This window comes from Epinephelus fuscoguttatus, linkage group LG15, assembly GCF_011397635.1.
Source record: "Epinephelus fuscoguttatus linkage group LG15, E.fuscoguttatus.final_Chr_v1".
NCBI classification, from domain to species: domain Eukaryota; kingdom Metazoa; phylum Chordata; class Actinopteri; order Perciformes; family Serranidae; genus Epinephelus; species Epinephelus fuscoguttatus.
Genome location: NC_064766.1, coordinates 5181755 through 5207077, shown reverse-complemented (window position 1 = coordinate 5207077; position 25323 = coordinate 5181755). Strand labels below are relative to the sequence as shown.

The 25323-nt window shown below is 40.9% G+C and overlaps 1 protein-coding gene across 1 annotated transcript in view; it reads left to right on the top strand.

Annotated features, from left to right (window-relative positions):
- The window catches only part of LOC125901778 (xenotropic and polytropic retrovirus receptor 1 homolog), a 68303-nt gene that overhangs the window by 5102 nt on the left and 37878 nt on the right, over positions 1–25323 (top strand). Inside the window, exon 2 of the mRNA XM_049597688.1 lies at positions 20087–20138. Within this exon, the coding sequence (XP_049453645.1) occupies positions 20087–20138 (52 nt within the window). The remainder of the gene's footprint in view (positions 1–20086; positions 20139–25323) is intronic.

The following is a 25323-nucleotide window of genomic DNA, read 5'->3' as shown; positions in this document are numbered from 1 at the left end:
CAAACCAGATGGAGCTTGTTGTTCCACCCAGCTGTAAGGCTGGCCCTTGGCCCAGTTAGTTTTAGTCCTGTGAAGATGTGGGACCCAGGCCTATGAGGTTCGCAGAACCATGCTGACCAGGGCTGTTACGTGCATGTCATGTTTTCTCATAGCAGCTGTGTTTAGGTCAGACACTTAGCAGGACAGTTAGATAAACAGAGGTGTACCCTCAGCTGATGTGATATGATGTGATGTGAACCAAAGACTGTCAACTGCTTTGTTTTCATGCTGGCCTGGGGTGTTTTGAGCCTGCCATGTCTCATTACAGCTCATGTCTGTAGTTCAGATTATTGACATTTTAATAGTGTGGAATCCTTCTTTTCCCTTCAGTTTAAATGCAGAAAATATGTGAGATATCATGATTCAGTTTGAACAATATAACCGACTCAGACATTGTTTACTAAATGACTGACTGGCTTCATTCCCAATAAATATCTATGATAGGAGCAGCTTTATTTTATCTGACAGACTGCTAGCGTGACTACTTGACAGGGACTCCAAGAATAAATGCCTGATGGTCATAAGTATGACTCAATTGACTGATTAACTGGCTAAAAAAATCTGCTTGATGACTACATGTCTGTTGCACTCAGTTGACCTCAGGGATATTTAAGTAAAAATCAAAGATGTTTGTGTGTTTGGGGAGTTTTAGCAGAAAGCAGAACTTATAGAGAGGTTTGAGAAAGGGGAAGGGGCAGGAGCAGTAGGAGCAATGGTTATTTTCAGCATCAGTTAATCTTCCTATTATTGTCTCTATTAACCCTAGAAAAAGAGAAGCATTATTATTTCCCAGTGCCCAAGTGACATCTTCTCATTGCTTGTTTTGTCCAACCAAAAGTTCAAAATCCATAGATATTTCTTTAAATGTCTTGAATGACAAGGACAAGCAGCAAATCCTCACACTTAAGGAAATGGAACCAGGAAATTTTTGTCACTTTCTCTTGACTAAAATGATGAATTGATTATGAAAATAGTTGCAAGTTACTCTTCTTTCATTAAACTAATTGATTAATCTAATAATTGTTTCCACTCTAGAGAAGAGGAATGGATTTAGGGAACCCTAAGGAGCCAGTGTATAGCACCAGTTTCAGTGGCATTGCTGCTGTGGTAACAATAGTACTGCAACACTGTGTTATCTGACACAGGATATCTTGTTATAACAGGAAAATTTTGTCATAACTAGAAAGTAATCTGTATGTTCTTCAAGTCAGCCTTGTCTCACAGAAATGTGTTAAGTGACAGTGACCTTTTAACACCACACTATGTAGTAGTGGCACGTAATGTGTTAAAATTACAAACTGGCACCCATGGAAACAATGCTAATGGCCAGCTAGTAAGGATCCTTTGTTGTGGTGGACAGACAAATTCTCTGTTTTTTACATCATGCAATGGGTAGTGGTTAATGTTACGGCTCCATACATAGTAGTGAGTGAGTGAGTGAGAGAGAGAGGGAGAGAGAGAGAGAGAGAGAGATTTACATACTTACAGCCTTTTGCTATGTGATGTACTTATGTCAGTTCACAATGTACTTAGGTCCTGTAACAAAAGTAATTATTTTAACCAAAAACACCCAAAGTAACCCTATAGACATGGTCCCTAGACCTTAGGTCCGTTTAGCATTTCCACTGCAAATAGTACACCTAAATGTGGGCGGGGTTGTTGTCACACACTGCTCTGTCCAGCACTCACTGTATTTTCTCATCACCGGTAACACAGATGGAAATCTGTGTCACCGGTCACCGAAATAGCGGGTTTGTGCATGTAGTCCTTCTCCGGCAAGCTTAGGGGTTTAGTGTTGCCAGAGCCCACAGGAACGATGCTTTGTGGCATTTTTTTTCTCCAAATGTGGATTGGAATATATGCAATTTACATAATCTGGTTGAAATTAATATATCTTTTTAAATGCTTTAAGATCCACTCATTACTTAAAGTATATGTCATCCAAGAGAGACAATAAAAACTAATGGAATGGTCAAAGTTGTCATATTAATATTTAGGTTGTGTTGATGGATTCACGTCATCAACTCATGCATTGTGTAACATTACAAGTAAACGTTCCACCATAGGAATTGCCGGCAGTCCACCCAGTAAATTAAATTATTTTTTAATTATTTTTCCTCAGTCTACAGCTGCTGTGAGAGGCATCAAAGCATCCTTTCATTTTATAGTTAGAGTTAACTAATATGTGTAACACTTGCCACAGTATGAACAGTGGTTACGTAACCCTCATAACCAACCACAACTCAGCTCTGAGCAGAGTGACTGTCTGCTGTTGACCAATCAACAGACTGCAGTATTCAGAGCCCCACCTTTTAGTTCCAGATCTGTGTACGTTCCCCAACAGAAGGGTGACCAATAATGGGGACTGTAAGGAGCAATTTTATTGGTACCATTCACAACTTTTCACAGTGGAAATGGAAAAAATGCATACTGAACTGAACTGAACTGTACTGTACCAGCCTGTACGAAACAAATGTTTTTATTTTAATGGCAACCACAGTCGTTTTCTGAACATAACCAAATAGTTTTGGTGCCAAAACCCAACCAACACCATGGAATGCAATGTAAAGAGGTCATTGTAATTTCGCGTATTTCTGCAAGATCACATTGCTTCAAGCTGAGAAAGGTTGCTTGTTATAACATGCTTTTGTGCTAAATCTTAGAGTATAATTTTGCTTTCTCATAACTATGGTATTGGAGGTTTGGTCATTGTTTCTATTGATTATGGCTTTTTACATGCTCAAAAAAGGTGGCAAGTGTGCGTTACTCACTTTTATAGGATTTGGCCGGTTCTCGGTAATACCAGTTAGGTCCAGTACTCCGTCTTGGACCGGGTTTTATTTTTTGAGACCGACCGGACCGCATACTCGGGCAGAATGTACGCGGAGCGGACGCCGCGGAGGTCCGCCTGGGAAAAGTGGACGTCCGCAAGCCCTGTGCGCGCAAAGCACGACCGTGCAGACTCCGCTCCGCGCACCAGTGTCACACAAAAGACTGTTCGGCATGTATGAGCTAGGAGATGCGAGTGCGCATGCGCCTCTACTGTAGCCTGGAGTTCGTTTAATAGTGACGGGGAGTTGATAATGGCAGACAATTTAGTCTCGACGAAATCAAAGAATGCACCACTATGGCAACACTTTGGCTTTGAGCCAGACGAAGGAGGCAACCCTTGTTTGCACTGATTGACTAAGCTGCAAAATTTATTTGTAAGGAATAAAAGAAACAAATTGTCACTGTAACTCTGTTGTCCTAAGGTCGTTTTTTTTATTTTAAATGAGTCAATTGCGCCCTCAAGTGGCGGAAATCCAGTATTACCGACTTGATGCGGTTTTTTACAAAAACTGTACCCTTTTTTTTTTTTCCTCATACCAACCCAACCCTACTCACTTAAAGGGCCAGTGTGTAATATTTGGCATGGTTTTTTATGTCAATCTGAATCTGAATCTGAATATTCTACCCATTAATATGTTTATACAAGTGTATAATCGCTATAAAATAAAATTTGTTTGGTTTTCGTAGCCTTATAGTTATGCTTTTTATATATTTATTTACATATATATACATACATATAGCAAGGGCCTTGCTTTAGAGAGGTCGCCATCATGTGCCGCCAGGTATGTACGGCAGACCGAGCGGACAATCCAGCCAGCCAGAGAATGCGTTTCGCGTGTATAAATGAACCAACGAAGACAGCGGAAGGAAGGAAGAAGGAGGAGGAAACAGCAGAGAGTGTTAGTAGTTCGTCAATAGAGAGTAGTGAAAAGTTGTTTTAGTTATAAAGTTTGCGAATGGACCACACTTACCACGCAACAGGAGAGAATGAACCCGAACCGTCATCTGCAAGGAAAAGAAGACGCAACTTCACTCCTTGTGATGCACTCTCTGCGGCGCTTTTCCTCCTGATGATATATCTCCCCAACGATTGTAGCAGTAGCATCGAATCCCATTCTGTGCATTCAGCCTCTCTTCTCACCCGCTCAGCATCAAACACATGGAGTTCCTCATCTGTGTGCTCAGGCTCAAACAGGTATGGCTCTGGGTCTGTGTCCGCTACAAGAAACTCTTCAAAATCGCGTTCAAAGTCGTCCATTGCAGCTACTATAGTCCGGAGATATCGCTTGGCTAAATAAACAGCTGAGCTCTGTTTACAGGCTACGCTGTCAGTCAGTGTGCGGGCTGGAGATTGAGCAGAGAGGGGAGGGGGGTCCCCACTCAGTATGGTAAACGAGTATGTGTGTAAGGTTATGAAGTGTGTCTGTTACGCTAGAAGAGTCAGAGTTTGGGACGGAGTGGAGTGTTACCGGAGTTTCTGGAGTGCTCAAATAAATGGGCCTTTTTCCTGAACGGTCCTCTGGTCGTCGCTAGATAGACCTACTCCTGAAAAACTCGTGCGCAAGGCTTTTTGTCCCTATGAGGCCGCCGTCATTTACCCAACGGGAGGGGTGAGTGAGTGAGCCCTGCAATCTAGAATTTGGCCACTGATGTCACTGTTTTCAACCCATTTTACACACTGGCCCTTTAATAAATTGCTCCAAGTGTCTCAGAGTGTGGCAATATTTCTCAAAAGAAGTCTGACAGACAAGAAACACAAACAGATGATCAGGCAGGTTTTAAGTTTACCCCCCAATCTTGTTAAGAAACAAAGGTCAATGGTAAAATCATTACCCAAACTGTCCTCCCCACTTTAACTTTGACCTCCAATAGATTTTATGGTTGTGCAGTTTTCTTGTAAAATGAGGGATTGTTACCAAATATAGTGCAACACATACCGCTGCCATATGAGTTGCACTCACTTTCGGTTTTACATCCAGAAAAGTTGGATAATTTGGATAAACTGTTAGTTTGTTTAAAATTTGTCAGACTACTCCTGTGTCTTAGCTGCCATCAGACTTTGCTGTAGCAATGTCGCCATGTCCCCACATCTCAGAAAGTAACTACTGTAGGTTAACATATTGTTATGATAACCAAAAATAAAACACCATGTTGCATATGGGTTTTTGTTTTATTTTAAAATGAATTAGTCTCGCTGGGTTATTTCAGTCACAGGACTTGTAAAACATGCACAGTTAGGTGTAGGAGCAGAAGGTTAATCACTCTACTCTATGTAGCAGGCAGCAGGACCTTGTTTGTGATGTAATTTGTATATGTCATTGGCCTGAGGTGATATTTTTTCTTTTATAGATAAACAACTACTTTTCTTGTTAGTCAACATAATGCTAGTATGGAGGTCTGCGCACAGCAGCATTAGTGGAAACTCCATGCCGCGGCAGCCTTGGTTCATGGGAAGTTAGTTTGCTGATGGTAGCTGGTTTCTGTTGAAGTGATGAATAGAGCAGCTGACAGAAAAATAAGGGCGAATCAACAATTCTCTGTTTTGACTTGCAGTGACTGAGTCAGCAGATATTTAAAGAAGGTCTCTGAAACAACATGGACAGACCTAATTAAACTACTGTTTTAGTGAAGGGTTGTGTTAAATAATCAGTGGGTACAGCTCCAGAGAAAGCGGGTCCCCACTCTTGTGTTTCTGTGTAAGTGAATTACTCTTCATTTTAACATGTATTTAAGTTTTTGCCTGGACTGCAATAGCTGATAGAGCGTTGTAGCACTATTAGCCCTAGAACAAATGTCTGTGAGTCCGTGACTGAGTGGATGCAGTCACTTCCTGCTTCAAATGAAGACCCCTTGTTTCAAAAATAAAAGCTCTCTAGTGTTTCATACACAGTCCAGTCATATACTAGGTTTTGACCTAGTCTTATTTTTTATGTTTTATGAGTCATTGAGAAAATATTTTGAGTATTTAGAAAATACAAAATTACTCTATTCTTAAATATCTTGTTTGAAATTACATTTGATTTTTTTTTTTTACTAATTATAAAACACCCAAAAGTAATTGAAATATGTTGCAGAAGTACTGACCGTCTCTGATCACTGTTTTGCATACACAAAGTCAAGGTAATGTCACTGTGTACCTGAGAATCTCAGGCAGACTTTCAGGACTTTAAATATCCCCTACTGGTCGATCTCTTATCAAAAGTAGCTATACTAACATACAGTATTTTATCAACTATTTAACATATCCATACTATATTTTTAAGTGACATTAGAAGACTAAGCTGGTTACAAGATCAGTAATTAACTGAAACCCAGAGTTCTAGCCTCATGAATAGCAAAACTAATGTTGCATTCAGGCACCCCTCTTCAACTTGTAAAGTCAGTACTTCTAAAGTTTAACACTAAGAAGTTGTCTTCGGAGGGCTGACAGAATGATAAAGATCTTTAGTAAACAGGGCTTGGTTTTGAAACTTTGTTGCAGACCAAACTGCATCCACTGCACTTACTAAAACTGTCAAGCACTGAAAGCTGGTGTTAAATATATGTTTGGAATTGTAGTCGGTAGCGTAGCGTAGTGGATAGTGCTGGCGCCCCATGTACAGAGGCATTGCCTCACTGCAGTGGCCGCGGTTTCGAATCCGGCTTGTGGCCCTTTGCTGCATGTCAGTCCCCACTCTTTCTCTGTCTCCCCATTTCACTCACTGTCCTATCATTAAAGACAAAAAGCCCATAAAAATAATCTTTAAAAAAGAAATCATTTCCGCACGATGTCAGTAAAGATAATAGATAATAGACCAGCAATAAATATGTGTGTAGATATTTTGTCATATCCTGTTTACAAGTGGTTTTCTGCAGATTTTCAAGCATGGAGGCTCTTGAAGAAGCACTCAATTTTGTGTCTGTGTGAAACCTCAGGTACTGTGGGCCTATGACAAACACGATTCAAGTGTGTTCGAGTGTGGTACGCACAGGAAGCAACGTCATACACACATGACGACAGGAGGGGATGGTGGCGCGTGATTTACCCCTCCCACTTGTGGTAGTTTTACTGATATTTCTTATCCCGTGCGAATTGGCCATTAATATTACCGGCGTCCTGTGGTAAAGTGACATTACCCCACATGCCCATGTAAAACTAATCCCATCCGAATAGTGTTTTTGTCACACACGTCATACACATCATCATAATTTATTTGCTGTTTCCATTCTATTTTGTGCACTTTTGCTTTTATTGATACACCAGTGTTTCTATCTCGGTCAAGTGTAAGAACTTCTTTTAGAATTTTTGGTCCACTCAGGTTCTTAAATTCACAAAATGTAAAACATATTTAACAGCTAGATGGAAGTGTACGTATTAAAGAAAAGTTCTTGTACACTTCAAGATGCAAGAGCATCAAACATTTGAAATGATTTCTCACCCAAACCACTTCCATGAACGGTTTAAAGTATAAACTTTGACATTTGGCTTTAATGCCTGATGAGCACATACAAACAGTGAGCGAAAGTGAATGGAAAAAAGCATCAGTATAACTTTCATTTATCTGTGAAACCATGTGATTGAAACCTGTGAAAAACCTGTTGAGGCTGCGAACAAGAACAAACAGTGGAGTTCATGCCTAGCTTCCACTATTTACACCAGGCAGTGGCTTTTTGTTTTGCCCAGTTAATATGATACAGTATTTTCACAAGTGACTGATGAGCATCTGAATACTGACACCTGGTAAATATGACATGGTCATGTGATGTTTGCCCACATAATGACTTGACGAGTGCAACATGAAACAGTTGACCAACATGCAGGAGGTTGTTCGATACACAGGGCTACAAAGCATACCCAGCTAGTTGTATTCTGCAAATCCTGCCACATTTCTTGGCCATATTTGGAGGATCCTTCAGATCCTTCATTTTTAAATGGTGTTTTAGAACAAAAACAATATGTGTACACAAGCGTTTTAGCACAATTTCAGAAATAATTTATGTCCATACTAACTCAACTGAAAATTTCTCAAATTATCAAGTACCCACATGTGGCACATTATGACTGATGAGACCCAATCAGGAAGTGAACGTGGTTGTCTGCGTCATCATTTTGAAAAGTCTCTGTCTCCCTCTTTCCAGACTAAAAGGCAGTCCGAGTGTCCATTTTAGGGGTTCCAAAATGCCACAGTAGAGTGGATACTTGGTGTAAACATACTAAAAGTTACATGTTTTAAAAGGAAAACACACGGGTGTGGATGGAACCTTTATCTGTGTGTTTTAGTCCAGTTGTTGTTCCTTGGTAATACTGCCTTCAGCAGAATATGGTCATGGACAGCTGCTGACTCTGCTGGTCTCATTATCTGATTAGTATGGAAAGCAAAGAGAACGAGATACTAGAGAAGGGTGAGTGGAAAAGGAAGAGGGTCAGAGAGAGGAGGGGGGGGGAGAAACACGTAGGGAAATAAAGATGTAGACACACACACACAGGTCAGTGGAGACAGTGTGATGTGACTTGCATATAATTATATTCAAGAAAATGTCCACACAATGAAAACGAGTGGCTGCGGAGACAGAAGCGAAGGATTTAAAAGAAAGATGAGCAGAGAATTTCTCAAAGCTTTATTGTCATAATCTCCATACAAGCTCTAATTAAACCTCTTTCCAGGACCAAAGGGAAACATATGGAGCAGAAAAACACTTAACACTAACATATTGAGAAAGAGAGGAGGAAGAGAGGAAAAGGTTAAAAAGGTCAGAGGGATGTGAAAGATAAGAGTTGATTGCTGGTGGCAGTGGCTACCACCTGACTGGTATAAGAGGATCACATACATGCATAGATCACATGGGTCTCTTTTGAGTTCCCACAGCTGTCTCTTGTCCTGTGAGCCCAGCCTAGACACACCAAACCAACGTGGGAGAACTAGCGGTGATGAGACCGTCCTGCTGCATTGCCTCTTGTCGCCTTGTCTTGGCCAAAAAGTTGCATAGAACACACCAAACTGATGGCCCACAAGCACGAATGCTATGTGCCTGCCTGAGAGCACATACCACTCCATACCAGCAGAAGGCGGTCATCTGTAATCATCATTCAAAAAGGGAAACTCGAAGTCTTGATGCTAGTTAGCCAGTTAGGATATTAACAACACAGTTCCCTGAGCTGAAGTGCCAGTCATAGTGATTAGATTTGCCAACTGACTCTGCCGTGCCAACGCGGTTTCAACATGCAGAATTGGTGGGAAAAATGCCAACTAGTGCCAGCGAGGGCTAACAGATGCTCATCAACTGCCCAACTTTGACTGATTGCCGACCACCGGCTTGTTGCGTCAGGGCCTTCAATAAGACATCCAGGTACCATTTCCCCTTTCTCACTCTGTCACTGTCTGCTGCAGTTAGTGATGACCTGCATTCACTGCATCCCAGTGAATATGTACCCTGATCAGCCAAAACATAAAAACCACTGGTGGGTGAAGCAGTGTTTTTGACTCACTGACCAGGGGGACTGGTAGATGAAAAAATTCACTGGCCAAGCATATTTTCTACCAGCCAAAATAAAAGTAATGAGCAGCAGACTGGCAGCAAATGATACTTTAGTTTATTTCAAATATGCATATTGTTACTGGCCAAAATGTAGGCCTATGCTTATTTGGTATGACTTGAGAATTCAATTGTTTATAAGTGCTGTGGTAAAACAGCTTTTAAATGATCACAGAGGTACTTGGGGACCTCTTGAACTACAGTACTACGGGGTTTGCTGATAACAACTTGATTTCTAAATATAATCTTTTAAATCTGCCTGTGTTTAAATGAATGTAATATTGGTATGATTTTAGAATCTAACTATTAAAAATGCTGTATAGAGAGAAAAAAAATAGAAGCGCCCCCATTTTGAAAAACCTTTGTAGCAACTAGTGTTGTTACAATACCAAAAGCTTTGTTTCAGTACCAATACCAATATGAATTTCGATACTTTTCAATACTTTTTGGTACTTTTCCTAAGGAAAAGTCCTTTGGCTACAAACCTTTAGAACAATAAATAGTCGGGGTGTAACAGTACCAAAAAATCGTGCTTCGAAAGTACCTCGGTACGGACGTCACGGTTTGGTTGCTTAAATGTTTCACCAAGTTGGTGTTGTCTCGTGTTGTCTCCCTTTGAGACACAGACTTTCTCTTGTCTTTTTTCACGTGCGCCAGCTGTGAATGTTGAAACAGGTGTTGTCATACACACCACTTGTGCAATCTGTGCTCCAATAGGAACAAGGCGTTGTGTGCATAAATGAGTAAAATAAACTAAACTAAATTAATGAATTGAATCAATTTCAAAGTACCGGTATTTTCCAAATGCAGTATAGCACCGTTTGGAATACTCTAGTACTGCGGTACTATTTTAGTACCCGTATACTGTGCAACACTAGTGGCCACTGGAGTATAGATTACTGATTTAATAATGTGAACTTGAATGCACCATGGTCAGCGTCCACACGTGGCTGTACAAATCAATGTCAGATTTATGAACAACACCTAAATGCTTAATCAAGTCCCTGTCACTTTGTGAGTGTCAAACATGTCTCTGACACAGACAGGCCGAAGAGGACTGAAGGAGTGCAACTGTAAATAACACCAAAATGTGTTAGAGACTCTCAGCATAGTTTTTATCATGTGACTTTTTTGTACAAACATTTACGACTGTGGCAGAAGCCTTAAATAGAAAATCTACCTACATTTTGCACTTGGTGGATGTTCATTTCCAATCCTGGGGTGACGTGAATAATATTGTTGATCGTGTTGCATTGCAGTGTTCTGCTTGGTGACCTTTGGTCCTGGCATTTATATGGATGTCACTTGACAAACTCCAATCACCCAAACACAGTTGCAGACCAAGTACCCCCTCTAATGACAACAGCAATCTCCAATGGCAGTGACTCACCAACAGGACAACCACAGTCTTTTGACATGAAGTTAATCTGTTACTCCAACTGGACTTTTTATTTCATTGTCTCACCAATGGTTGCAGTGGTAACCAGTTTCACAGTGCACTGTTCGAAAATTGATTATCATACCGTGTACATTTGTTTATCTGTGGTATTGGCAAAGAAAATGCAACGGGATGAAGAATCTCACCTGTGGGTGTGCATCTCCTTTCCTCCTCAACTGCCTATCAGACTTTTACACATACTTATATTAAAAAAAGGTTGTTAGGTTTCAATTTTAATAAAGCATTTTAACCCCAAAAAACCTTATGTTTTGACTCCTTTAAAGGTATACTATGCAGGATTGTAAGCATGCATGACAGCAAAAGTGAATGTGAAAGCCAACCTCAGATTCACTATCGTTCAGCATTTTGCCTTGCTGTATTTACTGGTGTTTTTTTGGCCCTGTGTCTCTTGGATGCCTGCTGCTTTTGGTCTGGCACGTTTTATAAAGCCCCTACCTCACCCAAGGGCTGTGGGGGTACACGCCCATAAACGTCCCGAACACAGAAAAGACTGGGTCATAAGTGATGATTGTCCTGCATATTATGTTTTAAAGGGTCAGTGTAAGTGATAATTATAAGAATTGTGTAAAACTGTATGATGTGATACCATAGAACCGTGATTTTTCTGAGATGCTTATTGTACAGTGAAAATCTTAGCCCTGGTCTTACTATTATCTCAACAACACGCTTCCAATGACGTAGGCCCCTGTGCTGTTTTAATGCCAGGCAGTTTTTGGTCTGGATCTCTGCATAGGCCTAAGTATCATTTATTACATTACTGATCTTCATAGGGAAATCATATATTGTGACCTTGTAAATGCAAAAAAAAATAAAATAAAATAAATAAAAAAAAATATGCAAAGTCAGTCAATCCTTCCATGATTTTGACAAAATACTGTTCAGTGGAAAATATACAGGAAAAGCGTGCTTAAATCACAGCACTTAGCTGCTTAAAATAATGCAATTAAAAACATACATGCCTAGGTCAAGTTAAAGTAAAAAAAAAAAAAAAAAAAGAAGCTTTTTGACATTAGGCATTTTGGACCAAATAGTTCTGAGAACTCCCTGAGAGGAACTGCTCACTTGGGAGCTCTCCCAAACCAATATACCTTTAAGATGGGGCTGGTGATATACAAAAAAAAAGTATCTTGATTTTTTTTTTTTTACATAATACCTTGATGTCGATATTGCACCAATATTGTAGGGTTGACTATTTAGTGCCTTCAGAAAATATTTACACAATGAGATTTTTGATAAATAATCATCAGTATTGTAGATACGATTAAGTGGGTAAATTCAAATAATAGAACAATCTGGCAAGTTTAGAAAAGTATATCACTTAACTATAATGCAGCCTTTAAACCCAGGAAAAGACAACACTTATGATATTGCAATACCCAAAATCTAACACGATATCTATTGATAAGATACCCAGCTCTACTTCAAGGGCTTTTTTCTGTTTGCCTTCACACTGCCACTAGGGAAGTGACCCAAGTGAGCTATGAAAGATTTGATGAGTCAAAATCACATTATATATTCCCTTGTCACATATAGGCTATGCTAAGTAAAGCCTGGACTTTACTGTTGGTCCATTTTCCCTTGTTTTTTTCGTTATGAGCTGTTGTTTGTGTTTTGTCATGTTTGTTGTCCACACAGCTAAAAGGTTTTTTAAAATATCTTTTGTCAGTGCTGCATTGGCTCATGTTTTCGACCAGTCACTGTACACTTTGGTCACTCAAGGTTCATGTTGTGCTGGAAGAGTACCTACCCTGAAATATTAGCTGAAAAACTCCCTTAAAATGGCGTTCTAAGAACTATGAGCGTTTCTTGGACTGAGACACTAAAAAGAAAATAATAAATAAACCATAGCCAAAAGGGGAAAAAAGATCTATTTTTTTTCTCAGCTAAATTGAAACAAGCATTAGCTTAGCACCAACATCCGAAACCCAGATTTAGAACTTGCAGTCTTAAATGCATTCTGACATTCAGGCCTTATAGTACTCAAACTAATAGTCAACAGTGGCTAATATTGAGCTTTTTATGTTTTCTGACTATTTCATTCATCTTTGCATAAACATGAGTTTAAAATATGTGTACATTTTTAGTATTTTTGCCACCTAATAAGGAACAGAACTGTTAAATCCCTGTATAGTTGCAGTCATTTCTCAGACAAATGTTAAGACATAGTAAAGCTGCTGGTTTAGCTTTTAGTTTGCGTCATTTGAGCGTCACAGAGCATGACATCACTGTCCTGCAACAAACATATTTCCATTTCCATTTTTGGGACCCTATAATGCCCTTTGTAGGCCTGACATTTAAAAACACAGCTTCCTTCTATCTATTCTATGCAACACCTTCATGAGGCAGTTTTGTATATAAGCAGTTTGAGATGCCACTAACACAAAAATGAGGAAAAACCTAGAGATCTGAGGTTTCTGTGGGACACAAACGCGAGTATAATCCAGTTATGACTCATATAATCCTACTGACAGTTTGGTGTCAAGATATAAAGTGTTTGTCTCCTCGTGGGTGGGGGTTAGGGAAAGAGAGAGGGGCTGAGACAGAGGGAAAGGAATGCATAAAAGAGATTAGGCAAAAGAGAATTGGTGAGAAAGTGAGATGTTATGGGTAATATTAAAATGTAAATAAATGGACAAAGGGAGGAAAAGAAAATGAGTAAAGATGGGAAAAGAAAAAATACAGGGAATGGGGGATTTAGAAAAACATTAGATAGAGATGATAAAGTAAACAAAGAAAGATGACATAGACACCTCACACACATGGTCAGTCCCACAGATTTGTGGTCAGTGGTCATGGTGTAACAGTCTGCCTGAGGTGATAGCCGCAAGTCATGGGTCTGGATCAAGACCGAGGTGTGTGTGAGAGAAGAGAAAATGCCCTTGACTTAGTAACAAGCCAACAAGAGGCTAAGACCACAGAGAGGGAGTGTGAGAATGTGAGTGTGTGTATGTGTGTCAGAGAGAGCGAGGTGAAGGGGGAAAGGAGAGAACTAGGGTAATCTGTGAGGATAAGCAGAGCTGCCCTCCTTCCTGTTGAGCTGCGTGTGTTATGTTTTGGAAACTTGCACCTTAGCACATGTTGAGCCTGCCTATTGACCACACACACATTCACACACAGGCGCACACATTGTATGGGCCTCAGGAGAAGTGTGGGAAAGCAAGGTTTGCAGTTGTCAACCAGATGAGTCTGTATGTGAATGTATGTGTGTATGGTTGCTGCTGATGATAGCGTGACATCAGATTGGCAAACAAAGCACTCTGTCATTTTAAATCATCATCATAGTAAAAGAGACCATGTTCTATCTGGCTGTGTGTGTAGACATTGTGCCAATTTAACGCACAGCCAAATACATCCAGTCATTTTTCATTACCCATAGACCAAACAAAACAAGCTCTGAGGCTCAGAGGTCACTGAGACTAATTCTGCAGATAAATCCAAACTATTTATTCCCATAGAAGTTGCAGAGATTTTCTAATTCACAATAGTCTTGTCAAAAACATCAGTTTATCAGTACATATCGATACTGAATATTCCAAATGTTTTCAGTACTCATTTTCTGCAGTATTGATAGACTGGTTCATCTGATCTTTATTGCTCTCTCTTATTGTTAATGCTTAATATAAGCATTCTACTGTTCACTGCTACTAACTCAAAAAAGAAAAGTTGCAATTGTCATAATTATCTTTTCATAAAAAAAATCAAATTGTATGTCCTCAATGTAAATTTTTCCTCTGGTATCAAAAATTGTGTTGAATATCAGTATTTCTAAAGGCATTGAAGTTAGCAATTTAGTATTGGGATACCAATAGATCACAATATGTGGTGCTACTGAAAAGGAGAGACCAATGCACCTTTATTCAACTCACTCAATGATGTCTTCACTATCAACAGTCTTCACTAGCATCAGAAATATGGCTGGGTATTGTTAAAAAAAAAAAAAAGATACCAATACCAGTTCCTGTTAGGGATGGGCATTGTGGCTTCCATGTTTACTCATATTAAATTATTAATGTGCACTTGTGCAAATAAATAATCTTATGTAAGAATAGGAATGTGGGGCGGCACAGTGGTCTGGTGGTTAGCACTGTCGCTTCACAGCAAGAGGGTTGCCGGTTCGATCCCGGGTGCGGGAGCCCTTCTGTGCGGAGCTTGCATGTTCTCCCCGTGTCAGCATGGGTTCTCTCCGGGCACTCCGGCTTCCTCCCACAGTCCAAAGACATGCAGATTGGGGACTAGGTTAATTGATAACTCTAAATTGTCCATAGGTGTGAATGTGAGCGTGAAAGGTGATAGTCTGACGACCTGTCCAGGGTGTACCCTGCCTCTCGCCCGATGTTAGCTGGGATAGGCTCCAGCCCCCCCGTGACTCTCATGAGGATGAAGCGGTTAGAAGATGAATGAAAGAATGAAAGAATAGCAATGTAAATCGGCCGAACACAGACAGGTGCAATTTGAAATTCATTTACTGAACAACCAGGGTTCACTTTGTCTATTAAACCTATTGAAAGTTAAATTGAGAAATATCAGCTAACTTTCTGTCACTGCCATTAAGTTTACATAGGTTAGATGCAGTACTGAAGGACCATAACAAACTTATTAATAATAAAACAGTTTGGCCCACAGATGTGTTACAGTTACAGTCTGTGAAAGTCCATGTAGTATGTTCATTGGAGCTCAGAGGAGTGAATTCATGCATTCAGAGTCCCAGTAACTTATGACACTGCACTATCCTGCCCAAGGTTAATTCAGAGGCCGCTTCCTAATGAGGTCATTCAAAGTAAAAACAAAACACTTTAATCCAAAGGCTGATGCTAAAAAAACTACGATGTCCAACGATGAGTCCTGCAGTGTCCTCTTCTGATGTACCATTATCCTCTCTTGATCTGCCAACTGATGTAAACTCAACTGCTAGCTAATGGCAAGCAAGCTAAAGTCCACACTAGCTACTAAAGTAGCTAGATGCTAGCAGGCTAAACCATTCACACGGTTCTGACACAGTACTTTTGTTGAAACGTGTTTTTTTTAGGTCAGTCACAGTCACTGAACAAAAGCTCCACACTCTGCATGCTCCTGCGTTTACAGTCAGTTCATGTCAGCTCACTATTTAGTACTTTTTCCTACTGCTCTCCTCCATGCTACCGCTTTTCGAGGGTTGCCAGGTCTGACTTTTTTCTGCTTCTTCACCCTTCATGATAGGCTGACAGCTTAATTAGCAAATTACCACCCTTTCAACATGAACTCTACTAAGAAACTCTGTTTTACAAATTTCTTAAACCACTACAAAGTAAAACAACATCATAAGAAAACAGAAGGTTGTGAATAATTATTTTCCTTAAGGCTATTCAAAATAAACGTTCTTTATAAAAGCATATAAATCAGACAATGAAATAATAGTACTACACAATGCAAACACAAATACATGGCCTTAAACCAGTAGACCTACATAAATGAAAATACATGAAAATAAAGGTAAACCGGGGTACAAGCATACATACCTTGCTCCCTGTTGCTGTAGATTGTTTGACCGGGAGGAGAGCAGCAGCAGCTCCGGAGTCACAGACCTTCAGTTGGTGGCTGTAGCAGCTTGAATTCTTCCAGTGCAACACCCCCCATCAAACCACCATTTTGATATAAAAATGATTTATTGTTGAACCCTTTACTTATAGACTTCTGGATCAGTTTGCTCTTGTGACTTCAGGCTGTGTTTGTTCATTCCAAATTGACAAAACCATTGAAAGCAATTATATTCACAATATCCCCTGGAAACAATACAGTATTAAAATTTTTATTTGTAAATATATATATTATGGTTGCCCATTTATGTAATTCCCTGTCTGACTGGTCGTCTGTTTCCCACGCAGCATGTTGGGAAATGTGGGGTGAACATGGGTCCCTTGTGAAACAGTGGTATTAGAAAGAGACAGTGGTCCTGACCTGGGATTTAGATTCTACTGTGTTCATGCTTATTGCATTTGTGGGAAAAGAAGCTGTTTTTCTTAGTGCTGAAGGAAAAATACAGTGAAGGCAGGGGACCTGATAGGAATGTTAGCAAACATGAATGGGGCGCACAGCGGCAGACTTTATCCCTCGCCATATTTTAAAACTCTTCTGAGAGATTAGGCCCTCAACTGCCTGCTGAGGGCCTAATCTCTCAGGTTACAGTGGCAAACAGTTTTGTATTGATCCTCACTTCTTTTTTTTTTTCTTTTTTTTCAAATTTTAGCACCATTTGTATTGTCAATCAGTGAAAACACTAGGATTTGTTGACACTGCATGACCATGCAATACATTATAAATGTGTATCTACAGGTTTCTGTGTGTGGGGTAAAAACAAGTCACAGGAATATCAGAGCACCAATATGGCCACTATATCAAGAACTGATTGTATTTTGGGGTGATGTAGGTTTTTACCCAACTTAAGTAATGGACCCATTGTAACTTTAAATGTAAAGCTGGATTGGCAGACACACATCTATCTTATCTTAATGCCTTCTCATTGATTTCTTTGTAAACCTTTGCTGTGTTTTTGCCCTGTCTTTGCTGTTTGTTGTCTGTGGTGGTGTTGTTTACATTGTTGTAGTGGCAGCACTGCTGAACAGTGAGTATAGGCTGGCTGTGTGGGATATAGCATGACCTTGATTTGCTCTGCTGTTTGCAGCAGAAGCCTGCTCTGCCACTCTTTGGCTGTCTTGCAGGCAGCCTGGCACACAGTGAGGCCATTGTGGTCTCGTCCTCTGCTGGCATTCTGAGACACTGACTGACTGACCGCTCTACTATCTAACCCTTGAGAGAGCGTATGAAAGAGGGCGACTGTCCTGCTGTCCTGCTAGTACTCACTGAGACTGAATGACTGTCGTCTACTCGGCCTCTCCACAGCAGAGACAAGCTGCAGCGTACACTGCAGATTTACTAACACTGAGGCTGAAGGAGACCGACTGGCTGCATCATCAGAACTGCATTATTACAGGATGGAGGCTGAGCAAGAAAGGCAAGATGATACTAATGCATCAATGCAGTGTCAACACATCAGTGACATTGTTATAAAACTGGAAACTACCGTCACAAGATTTGCAGTTGTGGCCCATTGTGTTCGTCTAGTTCATGTGGTTCAGTAAAGGTCACCAAGAAAGCTTTTGCATTAGAAATCAGGTGCAGTGTACAAATACATCTGTCCAAGAAAAGGTCCAATAAAGCAAGACACCTTTGCAGGTTTGACCACCTGCACACTAAAGCATGTCAGTCTGAAAATGCTGTTGGCATGTGAGAACGACTTGCTTCCAGAGGAGAAGTCTTTTTTATTTTTTATTTTTTTTTTATTTTGAGAATTTCTCCATCTGGTCTTCTTCCATTTTTAGTGAGGCAGAAAGCAAAATTGTGATTCACAGCCATCATGTAAGTAGTAGGCCTGCCTGTACATAGTACATAGTGCTGTCAGATAGTGATGATATTCACTTAGTAGCTCAGTCCATAGGGACTTGGGTTGGGAACCGGAGGGTCGCGGGTTCAAGTCCCCGTCCGGACCAAATGCGGAGCATGGACTGGTGGCTGGAGAGGTGCCAGTTCACCTCCTGGGCACTGCCGGGGTGCCCGTGAGCAAGGCACTGAACCCCCCAACTGTTCGGGGCGCCTGACCAAGGCAGCCGCCTCACTCTGACACCTCTCCACTTTGTGCATGTATAGGTCCTGTTTGTGCATGTGTGTGTCTTTCGGACCTGTGTGTTAATGACAATGCAGTGAAAAAATGAATTTCCCCTCAGGGGGATTAATAAAGTATATAAGATTTTTAAAAAAAATTATTAGTTATACGTGTGCACAGCAGTGGTGGACAAAGTACACAACTCTATTACCTAAGTCAAAGTATAGATGGTCCTGGTCAAGTGATTACTTGTGAGTTATTACTTGATTTAGTGAGTTCTTGCTTTTAAAAATACTTAAGTATTCAAAATATTTTTTTAAAATCTCAACGCATTCATGTATATGGTCACAATACATTTACAGAACCAGATGACTCTAAAACAACCCACTGAGTGCACTGACTTACTTGTAAAACCTGTAGACTGAATAGCTTGTTGAATATGTTGCCAAGCCTATAGAAATGGACAAGCACAAACAACTTTGTTGAAAATATCCATTCAGGGGCCACGAACTAATAACTGTCAAATACTCCCATAAAGCAGTCCTGCTTAGTGATTTAAATTAGTGCCTACAATGGTTCAATTAAACCAGAGACAATAAAAACATAGCTACGGTGGGATAAACAGTAAAATGGCAAAATCTTGATACGGTCTTGTGGAAACATTGGTCATATCACCCAACACTAGCATCTAAGTAAGTAGACTATATCACAGTTACAGTATAACAGACATTTCATTTTTGCAGCTATGTATTTTGAGGCTCCTGAGTCTGACACCTTCAGACTGGCCCTTTGATAATGTTTGGATTTCAGTCAAACTTTTCAGATGGTAGGGTGCTGAACTATTTAAAGACCAAGCTGTTTGACTGGTTAACTCAGGCCCTACATCTAAAATTCTCCACCCAGTTTAACTATCCGTGAACGAGACACTGCTGCTGCTTCTCATTTCTTCCATTCATGTTCATTCTTGAATCTCCCTCTCAGTTTAATTCATCTGAAATGAAGTGCACAACTTAACTCTGACACAGGACTCTTCCGTCCTGTGTAGGTTTGGGGTTATAATTGATATACATAGTGTCTCCGTTTTAATAAATACAGCTATTAAAAACAGCTCTGGTTCTTATTTCCAGCATTATCACAATAACAGACCTCAGACAGGCCCGTTAAGTCTGTGGTACCTTATATGTCACACTGTCAGTGAGTGAGTCTTAAGGACTAAAGGAGTATAGTTCAAGTTAAACGCAACAACAGAGTATGGGTTAAATAAAGTTTGACTATATAACTGAATATTGGGACTAATCATAGAAATAAAAAAAAAACAAAAAAAACTTTTTTTTTCTTTTTCATTACTGAAACTGCCAATTAGTGGCTGTGAATACCAAAATTTTCATTTGTGTTGGTCCATTGTTTGTTGTGAGAAAACATTTATTCAATGGGATCTAAGTGTGTATGTATGGGGGCATTTGATATAATGTAACAGGGATAACATTGATGGGGCATAAAAAAGCACATGGCTTTTTAACAGCATGGAGACGTTTGACAATGTGAATACTTCATGTCATTTTTTAATATTTGATAATTTAATCACTTCTCTCTCATTGTGTCTGCAGGCTTTCAAAGAGATGCTGTACGCTGCTCAGGACCAGGCCCCATCTATTGAAGGTATTCCACATGCACACACATCAATAAGGTCTACCACTCTAGGGTTGCAAAGGGTTGGAAATTCTCCAAGGGAAGTTAAAGGGGAACTAAACCCCCCTCTCTGGGCCTTGCTGCAGGGAGAGGAGAGAGGGCTTCCCCGGAGGTCAGGCCTCTTTACCCGGTCCCTCTCCTCCACACTTTGGCTTATTTTCACCCAGCCCAGCACTGGTACCTTGGAGAACGGTCCATCGCTGCGGGGAGAGGGCTTCCCCGGAGGTCGGCCTCTTTACCCGGTCCCTCTCCTCCACACTTAGACTTATTTTCATTGTGCCGATGGTGGCTTGGAAAACCCCCCCTAACTGTGTCACACAGGCAGAAGGGAAGGCGGCCAGAGCTCAGCCGGTCCCCTTCTCCACACTTTGACTTATTTTATCCTACTTGGTTCTATTTCTCCCTCTCTGGGAGCCTGGGCTCTCCCTCACCGCGCAGCAGCCCACCGCATCCATCCATCCATCCATCCATCCACCCCTCCCTCCCTCGCAGCCCCGCACATATACCCCCGAGGCTTGGCTCTCTCTCTCACCGCGCAGCGGCCCTCCACATTCCTCCCTCGCCGCCCTGCACATATATTCCCAAGCCTCGGCGCCTCTCCTTGACCAACTAACCTAAATACTATAAAGACACTACTAACTGTAAACCTACACTAAAATACACTACGCTAACAATACAATTCGACAAATTACTAGCTATTCTCTCTGCTCTACTACTCTCTCTGCTCTGATCCAACCTACTCGCTATCAGTTTGATAACTGCGGACAGAATGGTTTTATAGTAAGGGGAGGAGGAGTACAGGGAGGAGTGCAGGCTTTAGCGTGGACAGTTAGTGACGTCATTCGCCCCAGAAAAGAGTCATTCGCCTCCGATGCAATGTAATGTAAATTCAAATGTAGTAACCAGGTTTCAGGCTGTAGAGGGCACTCCATAGCACATTTTTAAAATAAAATTTAGATTTTCAACAGTTTGCACTAAACTGTCAAGATTTTGAGCAGGATCAGTAAGTAACACTACTATACAACCAGAAACAATGATTATCAGCTGAAAATAAATGGTTTTAGGGTTTAGTTACTCTTTAAGGGTTGGGAATTTTTGCACACCTTCAATATAAAAATCGTACCTTATTAATAGTTAACTGATTAGGAAGGAGGATATACACAAAAAGCAATACTTGATCTTATGGCACGTTTTGGTCGATATAATGCCCATTTAATTAAATTGTAACCATGCACTGCCCTTAGCAGCACACTTTTCTATCATATGTACAAATCATTTATCAGCATCCCATTAGATGGAAAGTCAGTGAAAAGAGCCAGGCTGGCTGCTAAGTGATTTTTTTTTACCAGCAGGCAGATATTTTACCAGCCAACCAAATAAAAATTGCTTTTAAGTGTTGTAATTTGCTATCAGTATTATTTAGCATGTCATTTGGGTCTTGTATGCGATTCTCAATCAATATTTTAATAGTGTGCACTAATATTAGTAATAATGTATGCTAAAATATGAATAACTGTTTCAACAGTTAAGTGTAATATTTGGGTTAATAAATTCTGTAGTATTCTTACTACAGTGCAAAAAGAATCTTTCATTAAAGAATTTTACATGAATCACTGAGTTCAGTCTCCTTTGGACAGTTGAGACATAAGATTTTAGCTTGACCAGACTGCAACAGCAGGGCCTGCCCTATATAAACATGAATGTCTGACCAGTGGTGGACAAAGTATTCAACGACATGACTTGAGTGAAAGTAAAGATACTCTTAGTCAAATATTACTCCAATACAAGTGAAAGTTGTTCAGTCATTTTTTTTTTACTTAAGTGAAACTGCACCAACTGATTAACATACAAGTAAAGAACAGTCCCTTCATAAGTAAAGAACAGTCCCTAAAGTGCAGTGAGGTTTGTGGATGGTTGCCTGCCACAAAGAGAGAAATGTGAACGGCTCGTTTCTCCTCTGACACAACACATACCTGTGTGCTCGGCTGTTCGGGTACGTTTGGGCAGCGATCGCAGCGCACTGAAATTCTCGCGCAAGCCAGAGCACTTCCGTTCACATCAAACGCGCATTTCTCCACGCCGGTCGACAAGCGGTTCTGCTCCCAGCTGTTGTCCCCGTCACATTTGGGGCTGTTTTTCCATCATGGGTAACTGCCCGGCTTGACACACTCGCTCGCGGCTCGCGCAGAAAATAGACCAGACGCCGAAACAATCACTGCAGGGCAGCTCCGCGACCGGTGTGGATGACACAATCGGTTAACATAGGCGCTGAAAGGAAACTGGCTTCGCTTCTCGGCACTTTGAGGCCATTCACAGCGCTTCCGCGGGCAGTGTGGCCCTGGCGTTACGTGACCAAAGATCGTCTCTGCCTGAAATACACATTACTCTGCCAGGAAACCAGCCGATACCAACACCGTTCTACAGTAACAAAAAATGCATTTTTCGCTGGTAAAAAAAAAATAACTCGCCAGAGTGGCGAATGGTCTTAAAAATTTACCAGCCAGAGACAAAATCTACCCATAATTGGTGAGTGGCGAATGTTAGTTTTGGACCCTGTATGTATTCGACTAGTGCTGCACGATTTGATAAAAATGTGAGATTGCGATTTGAGTGGACAATATTGGGATTGCGATTACAATATAATACATAAATGGTATCATTAGTCTTCTTGCTTGATTCAGTGTTTCCCCTACATTATTATTAGGGGGGCACTGACCTGACCTGACATAGTTATTGTTATGGACAGTAGGGCTGTCAACGAACATTCTAAATTCGAATTTAAATTTGAATTTGAAAAAATTCGAATTTGGAAAAAAAAAAATGGACCTTCGAATGTGAAAATTGATATTTGATTGTGGAGAAAAAAAACACACCACCGCAGCTGTCCTCTTTGCCAGTGGGTGTTGGCCTGGGCCGCTGCACTGAACGCACTGCATAAACACCAGGGCCACACCGCCCGCGGAAGTGCTGCTGGTCGACAAGCGGTTCTGCTCCCAGCTGTTGCCTCCGTCACCCCCCGGCTTGACACATTTGCTCGTGGCGCCGAAACGGGGCTGCACAGCACAGCCGGTGTGGATGACACAATCGGTTAACATGGGCACCGAAAGGAAACTGGCTTCGCTTCGAGGCGCTTCAAGGCTATTCGCAGCACTTCAGCGGGCGGTGTGGCCACGGGTCAGAGAGGGGGGGGTGAGCGAGAGGTCCACGGTCGTTTATAACGTAATGTTATAGATAATTGTTTTATGTGTTTTAATGTGTAGGTATGTAAATGTTTTCAATGACGTTTATGTTGAAATAAAAATACCTACAAGTAGTTATGTTTCCTTGTATTAAGACATATTCAAGTATGTTTCCTTGTATTAGTTTGCCCTCTTGTGGACATAATGCGGAAAAAAAAATTTGAATGGTTCGAACCTATGAGTTATTTTTAGAAGGAATATTCGAATGTCATTTTTGAGCAATTTTGACAGCCCTAATGGACAGTGTGTAAATGACCATCAACAGACTGAGCACAGTCAAACATGCTCACACAGCAGGACAGCACGGCACTGTTCCCACAGCGGAGCAAGCCTGTGTTGCGTTAAGGCGTTGTTACGTAAATGACAAATTCCAGCACGCCATAGTACAACACAGCAGCATGTCAAGTGGGCCGAAACCGAGCAAAATTGCTCAATTTTTCATTTGTTACTATGTAGTTTGTTATGGAGTCCATGATATCCCTGTGACACTTACAAATGTTTGTTTAACTGTGCTTGGATGTTGTTTTATGAGGCTCTGGCGGCTTTCAGTTGTCTCTTTGTCTTTAATGTTACACGGCTTGGCTTTCTCTCACATGCATTCCTCCTACTTTTCTCTGTGCTGTGCTGTCTCAGGTGCGGATATAGATTGGTCGTGGCGACTTTAACTTTTAAACTTTTACACAGCACGTCTTTCTGTTCAATGTCACCGTACCTGAATCCAAAGTATCGCCATGTAATAGACGTTGCGTTTTTTTCGCCACCAACTCAGCCTGTTCTTGGTCGTGCTCATGCTCTTCTTCAGTGTCTGTGTTGGTCACTGCTGCACGCCAGGTAGTCAGGTGACCATATGTGCTGCACACACCAGGATAGCTTGTGGGCGTAATGTCAACATACTCCACACACTACAGGAGAGGCAGTCACGTTTACAGGCGCACACGTTAAATTTATTTACATTAAATCGCAAATCGCAGCCTTTTTTGCGGTTATGTAATCGCACAGCCTGACATCGCAATTGCGATTGCAATTAGATTAATTGTGCAGCACTGTATTCGACAAATGAATGCATTAACTTGGCAAATTAATGGACTATGTCTACTTATGATATGGTAAAAGGTTTGTTTCTATCTCCATATGACATGGTGGTTTTGCACATTCAGTCAAGTAAATCTTATTTACCACCATTTCTTAACGCGTGTAAGTGGAGCTGTCATTTTAAAATCTGATTCCGTTATTTCCAAATCGGTCCGCTATCAAAATCAGCTGGCAGAGCCATGAAACTTGCTCAGCATAGTTAATGCGTCACAAATAGACGTTTGCCCTGGCTTTGGTTAAGCATATTTAAAGTTTCTTTAATATTGTTCAAATGTGAAGTGCTGGGTGAATCCTTCCTAGTTGTGCTTCACTTGCTGAAATGAAGGTCTGACAGCAGAGCTTTACCATTCAGCTTACATTCATGAGCTGCGACGTTCGGAGACAACAGGGAAGATGAGTAACTACCAACGTGAATGCGATTAAAAACTCAAAGTCATTAATGTGACAGCTTTATTGAACGGTCTATAAAAATGATTTCACTGACTTTCAAGTGAAAGTGTGTTTTAGCTACACAGCAGCACAAAAGAGTACCATTCCTCTACGTCAAACTCTGAGGTCTATTTACAGAATGTGCTGTATCCAAAAACACACCGTTTAGGGCATAGAGGAAGCTCCTCTTTTGTGGAAGTGGATTAAGTTGTAATTATGTCTTTCCAGTACTCTTGAGGCAACAATAATGCCTCATGGTATGAGCGTGATAATGCACTCTGTGGAGTTGTGTTGTAGAAAACAATGGACTTGGTAGAGAAAAGGCCTCTCTTTACTATCAAGATTGGCACGTGCCGTCCTCTACCTCCAGCACCTCAATTACTTTTTATATGGGG